The sequence below is a fragment of the Thermobia domestica genome, chromosome 2, assembly GCF_964235325.1.
Source record: "Thermobia domestica chromosome 2, izTheDome1.hap1.1, whole genome shotgun sequence".
Lineage (NCBI taxonomy): Eukaryota > Metazoa > Arthropoda > Insecta > Zygentoma > Lepismatidae > Thermobia > Thermobia domestica.
Window position 1 is genome coordinate 41,505,021 of NC_137455.1, and position 21,423 is coordinate 41,526,443.

At 35.5% G+C, this 21,423-nt stretch overlaps 1 protein-coding gene across 1 annotated transcript in view; it reads left to right on the forward strand.

Annotated features, from left to right (window-relative positions):
• LOC145671501 (KH domain-containing, RNA-binding, signal transduction-associated protein 2-like) overlaps positions 1–20,920 on the forward strand; it is a 1,003,314-nt gene extending 982,394 nt beyond the window's left edge. Inside the window, exon 6 of the mRNA XM_081740691.1 lies at positions 17,753–20,920. Coding sequence (XP_081596817.1) covers positions 17,753–17,816 — 64 coding nt within the window. The 3' untranslated portion in view covers positions 17,817–20,920. The remainder of the gene's footprint in view (positions 1–17,752) is intronic.
• The last annotated feature ends 503 nt before the right edge of the window (positions 20,921–21,423 follow it).

Genomic DNA, 21,423 nt, shown 5'->3' on the forward strand with positions numbered 1-21,423 from the left:
AATGATAATGACTGAAAAGTGGAATAAAGAACGCGGAAGAAAACGGCAGAAACCCGAGAATACCCACACACAAGGTGTGTCCAGCATTAAGCTTATTTGGTGTAAACTGAGATCAAACCAAGGACCCGAGGCACTAGAAGTAAGTGTTCTATCGCTGAAGGATCGCGATCTTGATTTTATTGTTGTGATGGCTGGTTTTCAGAACTCTCATCTACGTCAGATGAAAATTATTCAAGCCTTCATGCTGTAAGGTGGAAGGCAACGGGAAACCACCACTCTATTTTCCCTAGTTTGCTGGCAGCAAAAAGAGAACATATGAACAATGGTCTTTCGCAGGTCAAAATGTAGTTCCGGAGGTAAAATATCCCCCCATTCGGATCTCCGGGAGGAGGATGGCTTGGGAAGGACTATTGGACGAGAAAGTAATAATGGGGGGAAGACAAACAGAGAAAAAAAGACAAGGAAGAGCAAAAGGTTTAGGATAGGGACATGGAACGTACGTACTATGTTACAGGGAGGAAAATTAGAAAATCTTAAAGAAGAAATGAAACAAAATAATTTACATTTGGAAGGAGTTTGTGAAGTTAGATGGGAAGGTAATGGGGTATTGAACAGCGAAGGATATAGAATGTTTTACTCAGGTAATGAAAAGGGCGGTCATAATGGTGTAGGAATAATTCTTGGAAAGCGCTTAAAGGAGAAGGTAGTGAAAGTAGAATTTATTGATGATAGAGTTATGATGTTAAGACTTAAAGGGAAAACGAAGGATCTAGTGGTGATACAGACATATGCACCGACGACTTCGCATGCAAATGAAGAAGTCGAGGAAAATTATGAGAAAATAGAAGAAATTATAGATAGGGAGAAGAAGGGTGCATGCATAATTCTAATGGGAGATTTCAATGCAGTTGTGGGGGAAAAACAGGAAGGTAGTATCGTAGGCAAATATGGTTTAGGCGAAAGAAATGAAAGGGGAGAGGAACTGGTGAATTTCTGTAGACAGAATTCACTAGTAATTGGGAACACTTGGTTCAATCAGCACAAGAGAAGAAGATATACATGGAAATCACCAATAGACGCCGGAAGATATCAGATAGACTATGTTATGATTCAGGACAGGTATCGGAATAGCTTAAAGAACTCGAAGACCCTTCCCGGGGCTGATATTTTCTCTGATCATAATCTTGTGCTGGCCGAAGTAGATATTCAACTGAAAAATGTAGGCAGAAGATAAGTAGGTAACAAAGTGTTGAATACTGAAAAGTTGAAAAACGAGGAAATAAGAAATCTTTTCGCTGAAAAATTCGAAGAAAAATGTTCAAACGAGAAAAGGATAGGCGCAGGTAGTAACGCACGGTGGGAACATATTAAACGTTGCTTACAGCAGGCGGCAGAAGAAGCAGTAGGTTACCGCTAACACAAAACTGCTAAGAAACCATGGGTTACGGAGCAGATGTTGCAGAAAATGAGGGAGAGGAAGATGTGGAAACAGGTTGATACAGAAGAGGGCAGAAAGATGTACAGAAAGTTAAATAATGAATTACGAAGAGAAACAGACAAAGCGAGGGAAGAGTTTTACAAAAGAAAATGCGAGGACATAGAAGAATTAGAAAGAGTTTGGAAATATGAGGAAATGTACAAGGAGGTGACATCTATGGAATTTCGGAGGAAACAAGGGAGTATTATGATGGCAGTAGAAAATAAGAATGGGAAGGTAGTCAGCGAGAGAAATGAGGTCATAGGAAGGTGGAAAGAATACGTTGAAGACTTATATGAGAGTAGGGATAGACCGTGTAGCCTAAATGTTGAAGTGGAAAATGAAGTAGGCGAGGATGATAAAGGATTTAGTATTCTTCGGGATGAGTTTGAAAAGGCTATATCCGAGATTAGGAATGGAAAGGCAACAGGAATAGATAACATACCAATTGAATTCATTAAAAATATAGGAGACAAGGGAAAGAAAGAATTGTGGCGACTATGCAATGAAATATATGAAACAGGAGAATGGCCAAGAGACTTTCTGAAAACGATCATGATAACGATGGCTAAGAAATGGAACCCAAAGAGATGTGAGGATTATAGAACTATTAGTCTCATATCTCATGCAGCTAAAATTCTGTTCCGAATACTGAACAGAAGGTTATATGGAAGAACAAATAAAGATGTTGAGAAAGAGCAGTTCGGATTCAGAAGAGGCAAGGGCACAAGAGATGCTATTGGATTATTAAGGGTGATCGGTGAAAGATTTATAGAAAAAGGGAAAGAGTATTATGATGTTGTATTTATTGACCTAGAAAAGGCTTTTGACCACGTGAATTGGGAATTGTTGTTGGGAGTTCTAACAAAGATAGGATTGGAATGGAAAGATAGAAGACTCATAAGAAACTTATACATGAACCAACAAGTAAGTGTTAGGATAGGGGAAGAACTGACGGAAGAGAGTGCAATTGGAAGGGGAGCTCGACAAGGATGCTGCCTCTCGCCAACACTATTTAATGTCTATCTAGAAGAAATAGTGAAAAAGAGCCTACATGATGATGATGGCATTTCGGTAGGAGGTAGAATGATTAGATGTATAAGATTTGCAGACGATATGGCGCTTGTTGCAGAATCTGAAAAGAAAATCAATAAAATGTTAGAAAAAATGAGAAAGGGCTTTGAAGAATATGGGATGAAAATAAATGTTAGAAAGACAAAAGCCATGGTGATTGGAACGAAGGGGTCTGTGTCAAATATAAAAGTAGGAGGGGAGAAAATAGAACAAGTGAATAGTTTTCGATACCTGGGTAGTGTTCTTAGTAATGACATGAAATGCGAACGTGAAATAAAAGCAAGGATAGGAATGGCGAAAGAAGCCTTTAAAAGAAAGAAAAGTCTGTTTTGTGGGACCTTGAACAAAGAGTTGAGAAAAAGACTCATAAAATGCTTCGTGTGGAGTGTTGTACTGTATGGGGCGGAAACGTGGACCTTACGTAAAGGTGACGAAAATCGACTGGAAGCCTTCGAAATGTGGGCGTGGAGAAGAATGGAAAGAATTAGTTGGGTCGAACGGAAAACAAATGAGAAGTGTTAGAAATGGTGGGTGAGAAAAGAACACTTTTAGATATTATTAGGAAGAGGAAGAGAAACTGGTTGGGACATTGCCTAAGAAGAGATTGTATCATGAGGGACGTCCTAGAGGGTATGGTGGCGGGAAAGAGAGGGAGGGGGCGAAAGAGACTACAATTAATGGATTATATTAAAACAGAAAGATCATACGCGAAGACGAAAAGGTTAGCGGAGGACCGTGGAGCATGGAAGCTTCTCAGCTGCGGCAAGTGACCTGCCAATAAAGGCAGAATACCTATGATGATGATGATCATGCTGTAAGATAACTTGAATTACAACAAGTTGGTTTCACTTTATATTATAGTACTGAGGTAGACTTCTGAGCTATTGGATTTAGTATTTAAAGCGAATGTACTACACCAATTACTTTCGCTTTTAGTACGCGAAAAAATCGTATAAAGAAGCTATTCTTGGGTTGCTGAATCTATTTTAGTCAATCGCTTCTCGCTAGCTATGGTGATTCAAGTTAAACCGTAAATTGGATATTCCTACATTTTAGTGTGAAAAAAAAAGAGAGAAAATAAGTTCAATATTTCTATCACTTGGTGTGAAGAAAGGCATAAAATAAGTAGGATATTACTATCTCTTAGTGTGAAAAGAGAGATAAAATAAATTGGATATTTTCACCTCTTGATGTGAAAAGAGATAAATAAGTTGGATATTCCCACCTCTTGGTGTGAAAAGAGATAAAGTAAATTGGATATTCCCACCTCCTAATGTGAAAAGAGAGATAAAATAAATTGGATATTCCTACCTCTTGGTGTAAGAAAAGAGAGAAAATAAGTTGGATATTCTTATCTCTTGATTCAAAAAGAAGATAAATGTTAAGATGGCATCTGTTCTTCCATAGGAGAAAATCATGTCCTTGTCTTTCCGTTTTTGCTTTATTCAAATCAGTATTGAATGAAGAAATGGTCTTAGATTTCTACAGCATCCGGTTTTAATGAATAGATCAACGCAAAACTGGAACTTACCCCTAAGGTACTGAATCCATATTTAAAACAAAAATTTTACGCCACTACAACTGGAACTTATTCCTCGGGTACCGAATCCACATTTTAAAATATTCACTGCCACTACAATTGAATCTTGTGGCTGGGGTACTGAATCCATATTTAAAACAAAAAAGTTTACCGTCACTACAACTGGAACTTATTTCTGAGGTACTGAATCCATATTTAACACACAAAATACCGTCAGTACAATTGGAACATATTCCTGGAGTACTGAATCCCTATTTAAAACAAGAAAGCTTACCGCTACTACACCTGGAACTTATTCCTGGGGTAGTGAATCCATATTTATAACATAAAAACTTACCGCCACTACAGCTGGTACTTATTCCTGGGGTACTGAATCCATATTTGAAACGAAAAATCTTACTGCCATTCACACATGATCATTTTTACGCTACAGTGATTAGTAGTGAAGCCGGAAGTGGTAAATTTCTAACACATTCGGTTTGAATACAGCTTTAAGAGAGGAAATGAAATCTATTCTTTCGCCTTTGAATTTGAATAAAAGAATGGTTTATCTCTTGAGTTTATGTGCTCTGATAGCTGTTGACAGGCAAACGGGCGGCCATAGCCGTCCTTGCGGCTCGTAGTATTTAACATAATACAGTTTGAAAGTTTAAAACAAGAACGGAGACGCTAACGGAGACACAAAACTAAGCTTTTGAATATTTTATACGGTATTGAATTCTTTTTGAGCTCAGCAGAATGAATGTGGTGATTCATCAAATGAGGTCGGTGACAAAAAGAAAATAGGAGCAAAAGTCAGTCGCCTTGAGGCAGGCAACCAGGACAACATAGACCCAGCAGTGACAACCCATTCTTTTTTCTCTCTTTTAAGAGACACAGAGACAGCAATGACAATGGAGAGAGTCACAGAGTTAAGAGAGCGTCTTTCAATTTCCATTCCTTTTCACTTTCCGGTGTGCAGCAGCTTGGAAGGAAATTGCTGCCACGTTCGCTTGTTGTGAGTATATGTGTTTCTCTCTGTGTGTGTGTGAAGCAGCAGCACTCGTGGCGGAAGTTTCGTTTGCTACACGTTTTCCAAAAGATCTAATAGACGAAACAGCAAGGGAAGTAGATTGCGGAAAAACTCCTAAAAGGAGGAGAGGTTGGGGTTAGGGGTGATGGGGTTGGGGTGGTTAGAAATCAAGGCTGCTGCAGCAACAGGAGTTCAGTGTGAGAATCGAGATGACAAAAACAGAAAAAAAGAACACCAAATGAAATGAACAGTTTCGTTTCCTTGAACACAGCAAGAGAACGATCATCATAAAAAGGATATATAAGATTTTCTCCAAATGACTCTTGATACCAAAAAGGAAATCATATGAAGAGAGAAGTTGTACGTTTATATGTTGCTATATCATTACTACTCTAACGATACTTAAGAAGTTAACGTGCAACAGACAGAAAACACTGTGATTTATGTTTTAAAGGTTTATCAATATAATATGAACATGGTAGACATTATTATATGTATGTAACAACAGTGCACACCAGTCATTATACAGATGTTCATACATTTTTGGTAATATTCTACGACCCCAAACTATAGACTTTGCTTTTTTCTCACTAATTTGGTGATAGTTTTATTATCAGCTGAGATAATTGTATTGAATAACTGAATAATCGCATCTGTAATGAACAATTGAGGTGATATACTTTACTAAACGCGCTTAGATACATGTAAATACTAAATATAAACTTAGCTAAAGATTGTAAAGGAGATTATATTAAAAGTACTTTTATGAACGAGTTGTCTTGCGTTGATAATGAAGATACGATACATAATAATAATAATAATAATAATAATAATAATAATAATAATAATAATAATAATAATAATAATAATAATAATAGGTATTCGGCCATTATTAGCAGGTCACTTGTCGGAAATGCGAAGCTTCCGTACTCCACGATCTTCCGCTAACCTCTTCGTCTTCACTTATGATTTTTCTGTTTTGATATCGTCCATTAATCGTAATACGCGTCGTTCCCTCTCTTTTCCCCCTGACATCATACCCTCTAGCACGTCCCTCACAATACAGTTCCATCTTAGCCAATGTTATGATACCCTCTAGCACCTCCCTCACAATAGAGTTCTATCTTAGCCAATGTTATGATACCCTCTAGCACGTCCCTCACAATACAGTTCCATCTTAGCCAATGTCATGATACCCTGTAGCACGTCCCTCACAATACAGTTCCATTGTAGCCAATGTCATGATACCCTCTAGCACGTTCCTCGTGATACAGTTCCTTCTTAGCAAATGTCCCAACCGGTTTCTCTTCCCATCCTTAACAATCTCTAAAATTAATAATATCCAATTCGTATTTTCTACTACTATCATAATACCTTCTTGTTTTCTCTGAAGTTCCATAGATTTCACCTCCTTGTACTTCTCTTATTTCCCTGTTCTTTCTAATTCTTCTATGATCTCTCATTGTCTTCTCTTAAACTCTTCCCTTGCTCTATCTGTTTCCATTCGCAACTCGATGTTTAACTTACTTTACATCTCTGCCCTCTTCTGTATCAATTTGTTTCCACATCTGCCTTTACTTAATTTTCTGCAACATCTGTTCTGTAACTCAGTTTCTTAACCGTTTTGTATTTGCTGTAACCTGTTACTTCTTCTGCAAAGTTCTCTATGCAATGTTTAATATGCTCCCACCGTCTGTTACTAACTACACTATCCTTTCCTTATTTGAGTATTTTCTTTTTCGAAATCATCAATGAAAAGTTTTTTTTCTTCCTTGCTCTTCAACTTTTCAGTACTCAACATCCTGTTGCCTACTTTTCTTTTGCCTACATTTTCAGCTGAATATCAACTTCAGCTATAACAGGGTTATGATAAGACAAAATGTCCGCCCCGGGAAGTCTTCACTTTGTTCAAGCTATTTCAATATCTGTCCTGAAACATAACATAGCCTATTTGATATCTACAGTCTTCTATTGAGGAATTCCATGAATAACTTATCCTCTTGTGCTGATTGAACTAAGTAAATTATTAATTACTAGTGAATTCTGTCTACAGAAATTGACTAGACCCTCTCCCCTTTCATCTTTCTCGCCCAAACCATATTTGTCTACGACACTAGCTTCCTGTTTTTCTCACACAACTGCATTCAAATCTTCCATTGCAATTACCCATGTTTACTATAATTGCTTCTATTTTCTCATAATATTTCTCTACTTTTTCAGTTGTATGCGAAGTCTTCGTTGCATATGTTTATATCAGTGCTAGGTTCTTCTTTTTCTCTTTTAAATCTTAACTTATAACTCTATCATCAACAAATTGTTTTTCATTACTGTATCTTTTAGATGCTTACCAAAAATTATTCCTACACCATTATGACCGCCCTTTTCATTACCAGAGTAAAACATTTTATATCCTTTGCTGCTCGACACTCCATTACCTTCCCATCTAATTTTACAAACTCCTACAAAATCTACATTATTTTGTTCCCTTTCCTCTTTAAGATTTTTTGATTTCTCTCCTTGTATTTATAACATGGTAAGTACGTTCCATGTCCCTATCCTAAACCTTTTACTTTTGCTTGTCTTGTCTTTATATATCTTCCCTACTAAAACGACAATATTTTTAATTCTCGTTTTAGCCCAAGTTCGTTGATATATATATTAATTTTAGATTAAAGGTCAATAAGCTATAACATTAAATATATTAACTAATAATTACTGACCATAATTATTCCCTTTTGTCCTTTTTATTATAAGGATCGTGCCTAGATACACTTGTTTATTCTTCTGTACATCCATAAGTTATATTATCAACAACAATTTCTTTTCCATGACAACCTACTAATGACCTCTTTTCTCTTTTAAATGTATATATGTTCAGTTATTGCGCCTCTGATCATGTCGACAAAAACAGATACAGATTGATAATACCGTTATAATAATAATATATCGTTGTACTACATTGTTACTTTCTTGCCCAATAATCCTTCCCCTCGCGAAGATCGGAATTGGGGGAGTATTTTATCTCCGGAACTATATTTTGACCTTCGAAATATAACTATATGCATGTTCTCTTGCTGTTGTCAGCAAACTAGGGAAAACGGAGTGGTGGTTTCCCATTGCCTTCCCTCTACATAATCCTAGCCGTTAAGGTCACTCCGGCCACGCTTAATACTAATGTCCAAGTTGTCGTGCCAATCAGTATGGTTTCCGCCAAATTAGCTACTGAGAGCTGCTGCCTTCTTCCAGAGCGCTGTTGTTTGTCTACTCCATTTAGACCATTTCGGTAGAGACGGTCTAAAGTGAACTGGTAGTGAACTGGTAGTGAACTACCGCTGCTAAGAATACATAAATGTTCTCGTGTGGCTGTTTATGCACTCCGCGAATCTTAGGCATTTTCAGGGTTCCATATTAGTGTTGCACAAAAAAAAAAAGACGTTTATTTCTTATTAATGAATGAGATAAGGAAAGACGCTGTTAGATTCACCATTAAAAGTGAATAATTTTACATATTGACTCCGGGTAACAAGTTGGACCGGGATAATTAGAAACGAAACGGAATTTAAAAGGTCGAGAGTTATCGTTTGGAGTAACGGATGAACAGACGTTTTAACATAATTTTTTAAGGCCCGCAAGCGTGACTCTAAGAACCGTTAAGTGGATTTTCTCAAATTTGACACATCATTATACCGCTTTCAATATTTCGAAAATGATAGTGAAATCATCAGACGTACAGGATCTTCTTTTTGGTGGAAAAACAGCGTGTGCGTGGGTTTTCTCGGGGTTCTCCTGTTTCCTCCCACTTTCTTCATTCCAGCATTTCACTCATTACTCATCATAACCGTCTGCTTTAGCGTAACCGGCATAATCGTGGGACGTAAAACTCAAAGATTTCATTTCATCTTCGTACAGGATCTATCTTCAAGACAAATTTTATAAGCACTTTAGGACGTTCACTTCCATAACTTGCCGTAAGAAAAAGACTTTGAAAAGTAATTATTTTCTGGTTTATTGTTCTATAACATCTATACCTGAAACAAATACCTAGAAAGGCAAACGAAATTAGTTTAATTTAAACTCTTTAAAAAAAACTTTCTCACTGCCAGGTAAAAATACAAATATCACATTTCCCGAAACTCTTAGGCAAAATCGTTAGAATACGTGAAAATTTGATTCTAAAATTTGCTTCTATTTCAGATTATCACTGATTACTTTCTAACGTTATGGCTGTTGAAATCCAAAGTTTCGTCTAGGTAGAGAAGCCTCATCATTATTGCCCGCTCCAGTACACGGAGAATTCAAGGAAGTTTTCTTTCTCCAATGACTATTCGACTGACCTCTTTATACGTTGTAGTAGGTCTACTTTGATTACAGCCAAGGGAGCACCCATGAGGGATCCACTGGGCTCGGAGCCCCCCCGAAACTTCCTGAACACCACTCATTCCAGCTTTTTTTTTAAGGTTAACCCAATCAAAGGACTACGCCCTATCTTCGGTAGGAGGAAATCTAGGTATAGGGTTTTACTTTTATTGATAGTTGGGCATTGACAGTTTGAGGAGCATTAATTTATTTTATTCTTTTCTGGTCATCATTTTTTCTTTTTTCTTTTTTTCTTTCTTTCTTCAATATGGCTCTGGAGGTATCATTTGGCATAAGGAAGGCATCAGTATACGTAGGGCCCATTAATTATTCACTATTGCATTAAGGAGGCCGGGCTATGGTTGTGAAATGAGAGATGAGGTGAAGTGCTGATAGACGCCACAACAAACACAGGGATATGGTTAGTGTAGACAAATGAATGGTAATCTTCTGCCCTGGGGCGTCACAGGGCACTCATTCCAGCTTTGGAATTTCTTGTATAAAGAAAAAAGTGATTTCTGATCAAAGCATATACTATTTAATAAATAATATCATTAAAGTTTCGGCAAGGTATTTTCGCCTTCATCGGATAGATTATAAAATATAATTTCTAATAGTAAGACTACACCTTATATATATATATATATATATATATATATATATATCAGAAAATGAGAGTAGGTCATATCTAGGAACCAATAAGATCCGTCCTTTCATTTTTAACAGTTTTTATTTGATTACATATTTGTAACTTTTAATGATACACTTAAAATCTTAACTTTTCATTGGCACACCTGTGTTATTATAATGGCAACTTCTACTTTTGAGAGGTTTAAACTTTTAATTGGCTAAACCTATGTTACCTTGTCTTACTTCCATGCTTTATCCAATATCCTCCTCCGTACAATATGTATATTTAGTACACTCTTCCTCGCCCTCTTCCTTTCTTAGTTGCATATAATGGTGGTTAAAGTAGCATATATAAAGTTAACAACCATTATCATTACATTTGTTCATTTTCTCAATGAAACTACACTTACTTAATAGCAAAATGATTGATGCAGCATGAAATTTTGATCTTACACTTCATCAGTACTCTTTCTGTTATAAAAACAAACTAGTTCTTTCATTTTGTTTTAAAATATAGGCGAAAGTATTTTACAATTACTTATCGTCTTTTCGGGTGCGGAATAACACCTGTTAAATACTATATAGATATAGTGACTTATAGTATTCGACCCTCTTCCCAAATCTGGGACCCCACCCAACAAAGAATTCTGAGTGCGCGCTTGATTACAACACACGGTATTTATACCAAAATACACAAGCTAAGTATACTGCTCAGGGACATACTCAGAGGGTAGTTCTTGGGGTCTGGACCCCGTTCTCGAAATCCTGACTTTTTTTGTAAATTTAGTTGAACCCCCTCTCAAGGAAACTTTGGATCCCCAAATAAATTTTTGCGTACCTCTTTGCTGTACACCCTCATGAGTGGTTTTAGCAAACTTAAACTTCTAGTAAACTTTAAGCTTGATGTGTAGAACAACTTTCTGAATATATTAAGCTAAAACTGTTTCTATAGGCACAACTTATGCTTTTCATTATTACAGTAACAGCATACAGTATAGTTAATAAAATTTAGATGAAACTTATGATTAAATCTTGAACTCTAACTTTCAGCGAACCTAAAAAGTTCATTACTGCATTCTCTCTCTCTCTCTCTCTCTCTCTTTCTCTATCTCTCTATATGTGTGTGTGTCTGCGTGTTATTTGCATTTTTTTTTCAATTGTGAGCCCTCCATTCGATGATGCATAAAAATATATTTAAAGAACTGATGGAATTTTTTGAGTCACTCTTATCGTTCCCGAGATATTGTCCAAAAAAAGTTCCTATTTCGGGAGATTTAAGGAGACATATCTCGGGAACTGTAAGTCATAGAAATATGATATTTTGCGATTTTTTTTTCAATTTTGAGACCTCCATTTTGAGCATGTATTTTCGTAAAACAACATATCATAGAACGTTATAACAGAACTCTTTTAAAAAAAACATGTTTAAAAAAATAGTACCCAAGGAAATTAGAAATAAAAAGATATATTACAAGAATTGTTTAATGAGTATAATAATAAAGTACACAGAACAATTGGTAGATAATATATCATGTTCAGCTGAACAAAACAATATGCTAGGAGGTAAATTTTCATGCGTAGTTTTTGACATAACCAAAAATAGCAATTTTATAGCATTAAAGATGTCCTTCATTACGTTGCACATTCTGATGCTGTTGACAGTTTTTACTCTGCGGGAATATATATATATATATATATATATATATATATATATATATATATATAGATAGATAGATAGATAGATAGATAGATAGATAGATAGATAGATAGATAGATAGATAGATAGATATAGATATTACCCCAATTTAGAATTCCTGTATCTGAATTCAAAAAAAGATTCCTTTAGCAAATGAACTACTCGTGCATTAACTAACTAACTCTATGGCCTTTGGAACCCGGAGGTTCAATGCCGCGTTCACAAAAGCTCTCCACTGACTTCTATCCTTAGCTAACTGCATCCAGTTTCTACTTTGTATTCCAATCTCTGCGAGATCCATCTTAATATTGTCCTCCCATCTGCGCCTAGGTCTTCCTAATGGTCGTTTTCCGATGGGTCTACCAGTCAAGACTTTGAAAGCATTTCTACTTTCTTCCATTCTACCTACATGACCCGCCCACCTAAGCCTCCTAGACTTGACGACCCTAACAATGTTGGGTAAACCATATAAATTATGTAGTTTCTCGTTATGAAGTTCCCGTCATTCCCCATTCCCGTTTCTCTTGGGTCCGAATATTCGTCTCAGGATCTTGTTCTCAAATACTTTCAATCTATATTCTTCCCTCAGAATAAGCGATCATGTTTCGCAACCATACAGAACAACAGGCATGATTATCGTTTTGTATATTTTAAGCCTCAAATTCCTCGACAGAATTCGCGACGACAAGAGATTTTGAACCGAATAGTAAAACGAATTCCCTGCTTTTAGTCGACATTTAATTTCTTCGTGCATATGATTTTCGTCTGTTAATATTGATCCTAGATATTTGAAACTATCCACTTTATCAAAAGTATTATTTAATATTTTAACGCATCTATAATTTGCTGTATTACGGTCCCGACGCACCTCCATGTATTTAGTTTTCTCTGCATTTACTTCTAAACCCATGTCCCTGCAAGTGTTTAATAAGATCTCTGCATTTCTTTCTATTGTTCTCCTATCATCCCCTATTAAATTTACATCATCAGCATATGCCATAACCTGGTGCATACCGTTCAACTGTAAGCCCTGGTTGCTATCTTTGATTTTCCTTATAGCGTATTCCAGAACAAAGTTAAATAATAATGGCGACAACACATCTCCTTGTTTCAGGCCATTTTCGACGTGAAAGCTCGTGAACAAAAATTTTCCTACCCGGACTTTACTTTGGGATTCATTTAAATATATTTTAATTAATCCAATTATCTTTCTCGGTATTCCAAGTTCTGTAAGAACGTTGTATAATGTTTCTCTCCTAACCGAGTCGTACGCCTTTCTAAAATCAATAAATAATTGATGCACCGGGGTATTGTATTCCCACTTTTTTCGAGTATTTGGTCGATAGTTGATCGATTTCGTCTAAATCCGCACTGATAATCTCCAATAATTTCATCTGCGTATTGGGTCAGTCTTGCTAATAGAATATTTGAAAAGATTTTATAGAATGTTGACAGAAGAGAAATGACTCGATAATTATTACAGTCAGTTTTGTCGCCTTTCTTGTGAATTGGAACAATTATTGATTCTTTCCACTCTTGTGGCAATTCTTCCTTGTTGTAGATAAGTAGAATGAGTTTGTGTATCTTGTTCCACAATTTTTCGCCTCCAGCTAAAATTAACTCAGCCGGAATTTCATCTACACCCGGAGATTTGTGTTTCATTAATTTCTTTATAGCGGTTTCTACTTCTATTCGGTTGGGTTCTGGAATATACGTGCGGTGTGTATCTCCTTTTCTAAACGCCCACTAGTTTTTGGTTGCATGTTAAGCAAATCGTCAAAGAAATCTTTCCATCTATTTAAGATGCTATCCGTGTCAGTGAGAACTGTACCGTCCGATTTCTTTAAAATATAAGCACGAGATTGATAGCCTTTCTTAAATTCATTGATTCCCTTACACATGTCCCGGGCGTTTTTATTTTTACTATTATCTTCAAGTTCCTTAATTTTAGCTTTCAGAAAATCGCGTTTCTTTGTTCTAAAAGTTTTGGAAGTCTCTCGCCTGATATCTGCGAAATTTTGTGTAGTTATTTCATTCGGATTTTGTAGCCAGCGTAATTTAGCCTGTTTTCTCTTCTCTGCTAGTTTTATGCATTCCTGGTCGAACCATGGTTTGTTCCTACGTATTTCCGCGTTTCCCAACTACTCGTGCATTATAAATAGTTTATTAGGGGGAAGTTGCATCTATAGGTGCATATTTACTTTGGGAGTGCTTAACCGTTATAAAACGTGTTCAAAGAAACCAGCGAGCTTGATTTTCTTGTAAAGTTGATTTTTATTATTTTTACAAATCAAGGTTATTCCATTTAAAATGTTCCCTTGGGCAGCTATACAGCGATGGAGGCATTGTTTGTATTGCTTGTAGCAGTGCTGGAAGGCTTCTGCTGAAACACGTGTTAGATCGTCGGCTTCGTTCTTCTGGATATTATTCCATGTCCTAAAGTAACATCATTTTAAGTGCTTTTTGAAGAAGGACATAAAAAGACGTCACATAAACTGAGAACCAGCAAATATGGGACTCAGGAGATACATTATTTTTTTTTCCTCCCAAAAATTCATTGATGGAGATTGGTGTGAGACATGATTCTTTGGAACCTTTCCTCATGTCCAAATCCTGTATTAAAATTTGATTGACCAAAAACACGTCCAAATACAACTAAGTACCAATCATTCTCAGAATCAATCGACTATCTAACTTCACAAAAGACTTCCCTCTTTCCACATTGTCATTCGTTTTAAGGTTAAATTAAATGTTTTCCTGCACGGGGTTTATCTTCCATATGCTCCCGGCCTTCTAGAAACGACATGTGCCGTCTAAACGCTCGCCATGAAACCTTTGTAATATTTTATAAGTTGCAGTATTGCATTCACTAAACTTTAAGGTTGGTTTAAAGGGACAAGTTTTGCCGATAGATGGCACTACAGTCTTCGTATCTCTCCCATATATTTTTTTTACCTTTCACGAAAATTCGCGATTTCTCTTACAAATTTCAACCTAGAGACTTCAAATTTTTAGGAAAAGAACTTCATAATCTATCGAAGGCAATAATCCGTGCCGATTTTGTATTTAGAATTTTGTTCATTGTTGAAATGGTTATCTAAATTTTTAACAATGGAACTGTTTCAACAATAAAGAAAATTCTAAATAAAAAATCGGTACGGATTGTTCCCTTTGTTAAGTTATGAAGTTCTTTTCTCTAAAAATTTGAACTCTCTAGGTTGAAATTTGTAAAAGAAATTGTAAATTTTTGTGAAAGGTAAAAAATACATGGGAGAGATACGAAGATTGTAGTGACATCTATCGGCAAAACTTTTCCCTTTACACTAACGTTAATGACATGACATAGTTCATACTCTGTTGCCGGTCCATTTTCGTATACAAAAACCTCGCCTCACAAACCCAATTTTACCTTAGACGCTTTCAAATAACCATGTAGCAACTGGAGCAAATTCAAACTTGTAGGGAGTCTATGGCAAGGGTTAATTTAACTGTCGTGTGAAGGTGGAGGAAGCAACGTTATCGGCTGCACTACTTTTGCAGTCTCGTTACTTCTCTATCACACGTCGTATGATCAAAGATACCAATTTCTCTGTAATTTTGAGGAAACTCATCCAGATGGGTATTTCGTTGCGGACATGGGTCTAAGAACGCATATTTGAAGATTTTGAAAGAAATTGAATTCAAATTATACCAAATATTGTACAGGTTGTCAATTAACTATACCGACAAACTGTAAGAGGTAATTCCTCACATCAAAATAAGAGAAGAAGTTCATATGGACCTATGGCGAAAAGTGCATTGTTTCAGAACTAGGGCTGTCCAAAATTGCGAAAAAGCTAAGTGTCAATAGGCCCTATTTCGAACTCCAGAAACTGCGGATGGTGGTTCTTATCAGCGTAAAAGAAGTCACGCATACACAATCCAAAAGTGCATATTTCACCTATTCTCAAAAGGTGTAGAGGGTATTCCCTACAGGGTGTAATTCTCAGATACGTTTTCAATAGAGTTTTCAGATATACCCTGATTTTAAGAAGGGTCCAAAGTAAGCAGGAAGTAAACCTTGACAACAGTGGACATCCAATGCTTCGGAGGATAGGCAGAAGCGTTAGGAACCGGTAGCTCCATGTTTCTTTGTGTTCGTAATAACTTGTGATGACATGTATTTCGTCGCGGTGTATTTCACGTTTTCTTCACTTATAAGCGTATAAGGAAACATCGTACCATGCGTTCTCCCGAGTACGAGAGACCGTGCTGCTGACTATTCTTAACACTTCCGACATCGCACCAAAGGATTCCGTGTTCACTGCTATCAAGACACATCGTTTGCCTGCTTTGGACCAATCAAAAAGTCAGAGTGTACCTCAAAATTCGGTTAATGGCATGTCTGGGAATTTCACCCTGCGGGCAATAATCTGTACACCCATTGAACATTAATGAAACATGCATTTTTTTTGCCCACATAAGCATTGAGGATCGGTACCCTTGCGTATGGCCCATCTGCATATGTCGTACAAACCACAGTCCAAAACACAAACAAGCTGCTATGTCAGAACAGGGAAAAGCAGAAACACTATCTAGCCGAGTTCTGGAAGGACGATGATGGTGGGCTCATATAGTAAAGCGGGATGGATTGTCCGAAAGAGTCAACGACGGTGAGTATGCGAATAAGCAAATATAGTTTAAACGCACTGTGTATCTCACGTTACTGTATGTTTTAGGTAACAGATTGTCAGACAGCTCTATCGTTAGGGGCCATGACTTAACAAACAACATTGACATACTTTTAGTCCATCATAGCTTTCTTGTGAACTTTCATATGTTAAAGAGCCTACATTATTAACTATTATATTATTAATATATTTTTCAACATTGTTTAAATGTCAGAAGTAAAATCTGTATATATTTTGATTACATACATATTCCTCTTTTGAAGTAACATTCGATATTTATTCCTTACATTTTAAATCTATGAATATCTAAACTGGAGTACCAGCCTTACTTGTTTATCTCAGAAATCCCTAATCCCCTAGATTTGGGTATAACGGAGAACAATGTTGTTAATTTTAGTTGTGTTATTGGTAACACTGCATTCTACATCATGGATCGTGCGACTGTTCAACAGGACGCAGATTCCGTGCATTTTCCTCTTCAGAGCATTTTGCTCTCCATATAAGCATTCAACTGTAGTATGTACTAAATAAACAATTAAAATTACAGTGAAATTGCTCTCCGTGATACTTAAACCTAGGCTTACACGTACTTCTCGAACATTCTGTACACTATTGACTGGCAGATTGTATCTCCTGTTGTTTGATTTTATCCCTTGTTGTCTGATTTTATCCGTTCTTGTTCGATTTTATCTTTTGTTGTTTGATTTTATCTTTTGTTGTTTAATTTTATCCCTTGTTGTTTGATTTTTATCTCATATTGTTCGATTTTATCTCTTTTTGTTTGATTTCATCTCTTAGGAGTTTGATTTTATCTCTTGTTGTTTGGTATTCTCCCTCGTTGTTTGATTTTGTCTCGCGTTGTTCAATTTCATCCCTTTTTGTTTGATTTAATTCTCTTTGTGTTTGATTTTATCTCTTGTTGTTTGATTTTCTCCCTCGCTGTCTGATTTTGTCTCGTATTGTTTAATTGCATCCCTTTTTGTTTCATTTTATCTCTTATTGTTTGATTTTCTCCCTAGTTGTTTGATTTTGTCTCGTGTTTTTTAATTTCATCCCTTGTTGTTCAATTTTATCTCTTGATGTTTGATTTTATTTCTTGTTGTTTGATTTTCTCTCTCGTTGTTTGATTTTATCTCGTGTTGTTTAATTTCATCTCTTATTGTTTAATTTTATCTCTTGTCGTTTGACTTTTCCTTACCAGTAACAGACACACATATCTACTTTTTTTTTAATATTTGCTATAAGATAGAATTATACTACTAGAATATGCTAATAATAAACTATTTTCTTTTTGCAGCCAAGCTGGAGGTTTAACAGTGGTGGAAGAAGCAGGTCAGAATGCTGGAAGCAATCCTGTATAGATGTAAGAAATTGCTCTTAAAACTACCATAGGAAAACGGACGGTAAATAAACAACCAAACAAAAGAAACGCCAGTCTTTCCAGTATTTAAAGATTCAAACTTTTAAAACAAATAATGAAAAAGAGGGAAGAAGAGAAACAATAATATATTGGGTCACTGGTCAAAATATTTTTAAGAAAATAAAAAAAATGTATAATTTAATCCTATTTTATGTATATTCATGGAAGTAATGTTTCATTTTCTAAGAAAATATTTCAACGTTACATATATATAATGATGTTATATTAAAAAAAAAATAAGAGCTGTTTTTGAAACAGCTATTTTTTGAAGATGGTTTTTGTATGTCTTGTGAATGTGTCTAGTGTAGATTTGGAAGAGAACAAACTTTATTATACCTCTGAGGAAAAGAAATAAAGATATTTTACAAAAGCGAAAAGAGGAAATCGACTACTAATAAGAAATAAGCGTAAACTACTCTTGCGTATAAACAAAAAACATACTGAAGTGAATTTAATGATCAACATTTAATACAGAGTGTACCTATATTGAAAGTAAACATAATCATAGCACATAATTTTAAAGGAGAGCTGTAATATTGCAAGAATTAAAGAGACTGCATCGCGTTTTGTTAACATTTATCCATCCATTCTACTTTCACTCTCAAGCAACATTGATCATTATACAGTAAATATGTTGAAAATTGTATAAAGAAGTTTAAAAGGGTAAATTATGCCTTTAGATACCTGGGTATATCTAGATGTCACGTACGGAAAATGGATCGTAATCTAGACGGAGTTAAAGTATCAACGAAATCTTTTGAGTTTACAGGATTTCCATCTATTGACTCGAAATTTAACTAACAGAATTTGGTATAGAATGGCTGTTCCAGTTGATGTCACTATCACTGCTATATATCGCTCGGTTGACAAGTTGGCCTTTGGCATCAAAAGTGCTGTTATACTAATAAGAATATGTCAACGGCAGTCGTGTACAAGGGATAACACAAACAAAGGACAAAGCGTGTCATCTATAGATAAGTTCGACAGAAAACGTAAGAGAAAAAGCAGTTATACCAACACCAAGTAATTTGAATTAGACTTTTACTTATATTGATTGTAGAGTGCTAGTTGGATTCGAGCACGCTACGCCACTAGCTACGGTCCTGGAAAAAGTTTTCTTTATGTTTTTTTTTTATTTTAACAAAAGAAAAAGAAAAAGTAAAATTAAATTATAATTTATAAATAGCTGATAGTTCAATATGCATTTCAGTTTGCGGTTCAATTCAGTATTTTTTACGTATCTTTTACATTTTATGAGGATGATTTTTTTTTTCATGGAAAATTTAGTTAATTTAGGACGTTATTTATTAACTTGTATTTCCTCTACTTCTTGTCTTATCACTCCTTCTGGTCTTGCAGATAAAAACAAAAGAAACGGACGAAAGAAACAAAGCGCATTCCAATACTGCATTAAAAACTTGATGTACGTTGTAAAAGACAAGTATATTGCACCATAACCATAAACAAAAGATAAAAATGGGCCTTCCGAGTGTGGAATTGTCCGATAAAAAAGAAATACAAACTGGCAAATCATTGTTGTTTAGTGGTCACTTATCAAGTAACGAATTGGACAGCCTTATTTATAAAGCAGAAATTAAATAATACAAAATTTGAAAACTTTTCTTAAGAGTGGTAAAAATTAAAAATAAAGAACGGTAAACTGTGTATTCGGTTAGAAGCTATGAATACAAGTGTTGGATATATTACATCAGGCTCGTACCCAAGGGGGTTTGGAGGGGCAGTACCCAACTGAAATTTTTACGGTAGGCTTGCAAATGAACTATAATAGTTATGAAATACATGGTTCGACCGGGCCCCCCAAACTTATACCGCCCCCTTACATTTTTGGACTGGCTACCGGCCTGTATTACATACATTTAGTACACCAAATTTTACTGTTCATTCTTTGAAAAGAAATAAAATCAAAATCAGCATTTTTAAAAAAAATATTAGTAGCATTTAACGAAATAATAATGTCCAAAAATAAAACATATGTCAGACATAGACCTTACTGATCTGAACAAAATATTATGCTTGATCGTAAAACGTCATGTTTAATTTTCGATAAATTTGATTAAAACAAATTACTTTCTATACTTGTAAACTGACATTATATGGGAATTATAACCTTTACAGAATGAGAATTACGAAAGTAATAATGAAATAAACCCGTACTAAACTCTTCATTACGACAGCAGCAAGACTACACTGCATAGCACAGTTAATTAAGTATAACCGGAAATAATTATATACTCTTATTTTTTAATTTCTATTTAACGAAAATATTTAACTATATATATTATATATCAGTTGACAGATCACATCGACGTAGCCGAATAGGCTATATTCTGGTTTTAGATGTCTGTAATAAGAATATACTTGCTCCATTTTCGGAGCAGATAAAAATGAGAAAGTATTTTCTCTTCTTTCATAAATATTAGTGAAAGTAGACAACTGCTCAACCATACCGAGCGCTTATCTCTAGTGCGTGGGGTCCCTTATTCGATCCGCGGCCAAGTAAATTTGTGGTGGACAACATCGTATCAGTGAGTTTTCTCGGTGTGCTCCTATTTTCTCCGACTTTCTCATTCCACCAATTTTTCCATCATCATTCAATTGCCTTAATCATCGTCTCTTTTGGCCTCAAATGCATAGACTAATCGTGGGATGTTAAACTGAAATATTTCATTTCATTTTTTGCTCAACCACATCGGCCCTCACCGGTGGTATAGTGAATTGCAAGCCTAGTTACGCACGGAATCCCGTTTTTACTTATTTTTAATATACAGTTATCTTTGAACTTTTAACGCACTACAACGATTCAGATTATACTGTAAACTGTAGGTCCACGTCACAAATAGTGTGGGTGTGCTTAAAAGGACGACTAACCATCCAACTACACATCTAATCACTGCTTACACTGTATGTACTCAACAGATTTAGAAAAAATGAAATATTTAAAATTGCAGATCTCAATCATATTGAAGCTTTTTCCGGAGTGTGTTGCCCGGGGTTGAGTGGGGTATTGAAATGTAAGGGCGCTGTACTGTGGGAGTATATATATATATATATATATATATATATATATATATATATATATATATATATATATATATATATATATTAAGGAATATTGAAAATTTGCAGCCGAGTATTTCAATACGATTGCCAACTGGAAGAACATATATCTTCGTTCTATTCTGCGCTACGTGGCGAAGGTCGTACTCAAAACGAAAGTGACATATAAAAGAAATTTAACTAAATGGAGGAGATAATGGTAATTTAATAGTAATGGTAATGTAATGTAATGTAATGGTAATTTAACTAAATGGGGGAGCAACTCCGAGAGAGCAAAGACTCGGCTTAAAAAGTATGTGTGAAAGAAATATTGGCCATATTTATCATATTGATCTTGATTATCAGACGGAATGTGAATCTCGATGTAAATGGTCGAGAAAGCACACAATTTTCAGCCTCTAAAAAGTTTTACCCATAAATCATTCTTGTAGAGGATTCAGAACATACTCTGGTAAAATCAAGTTTTATTA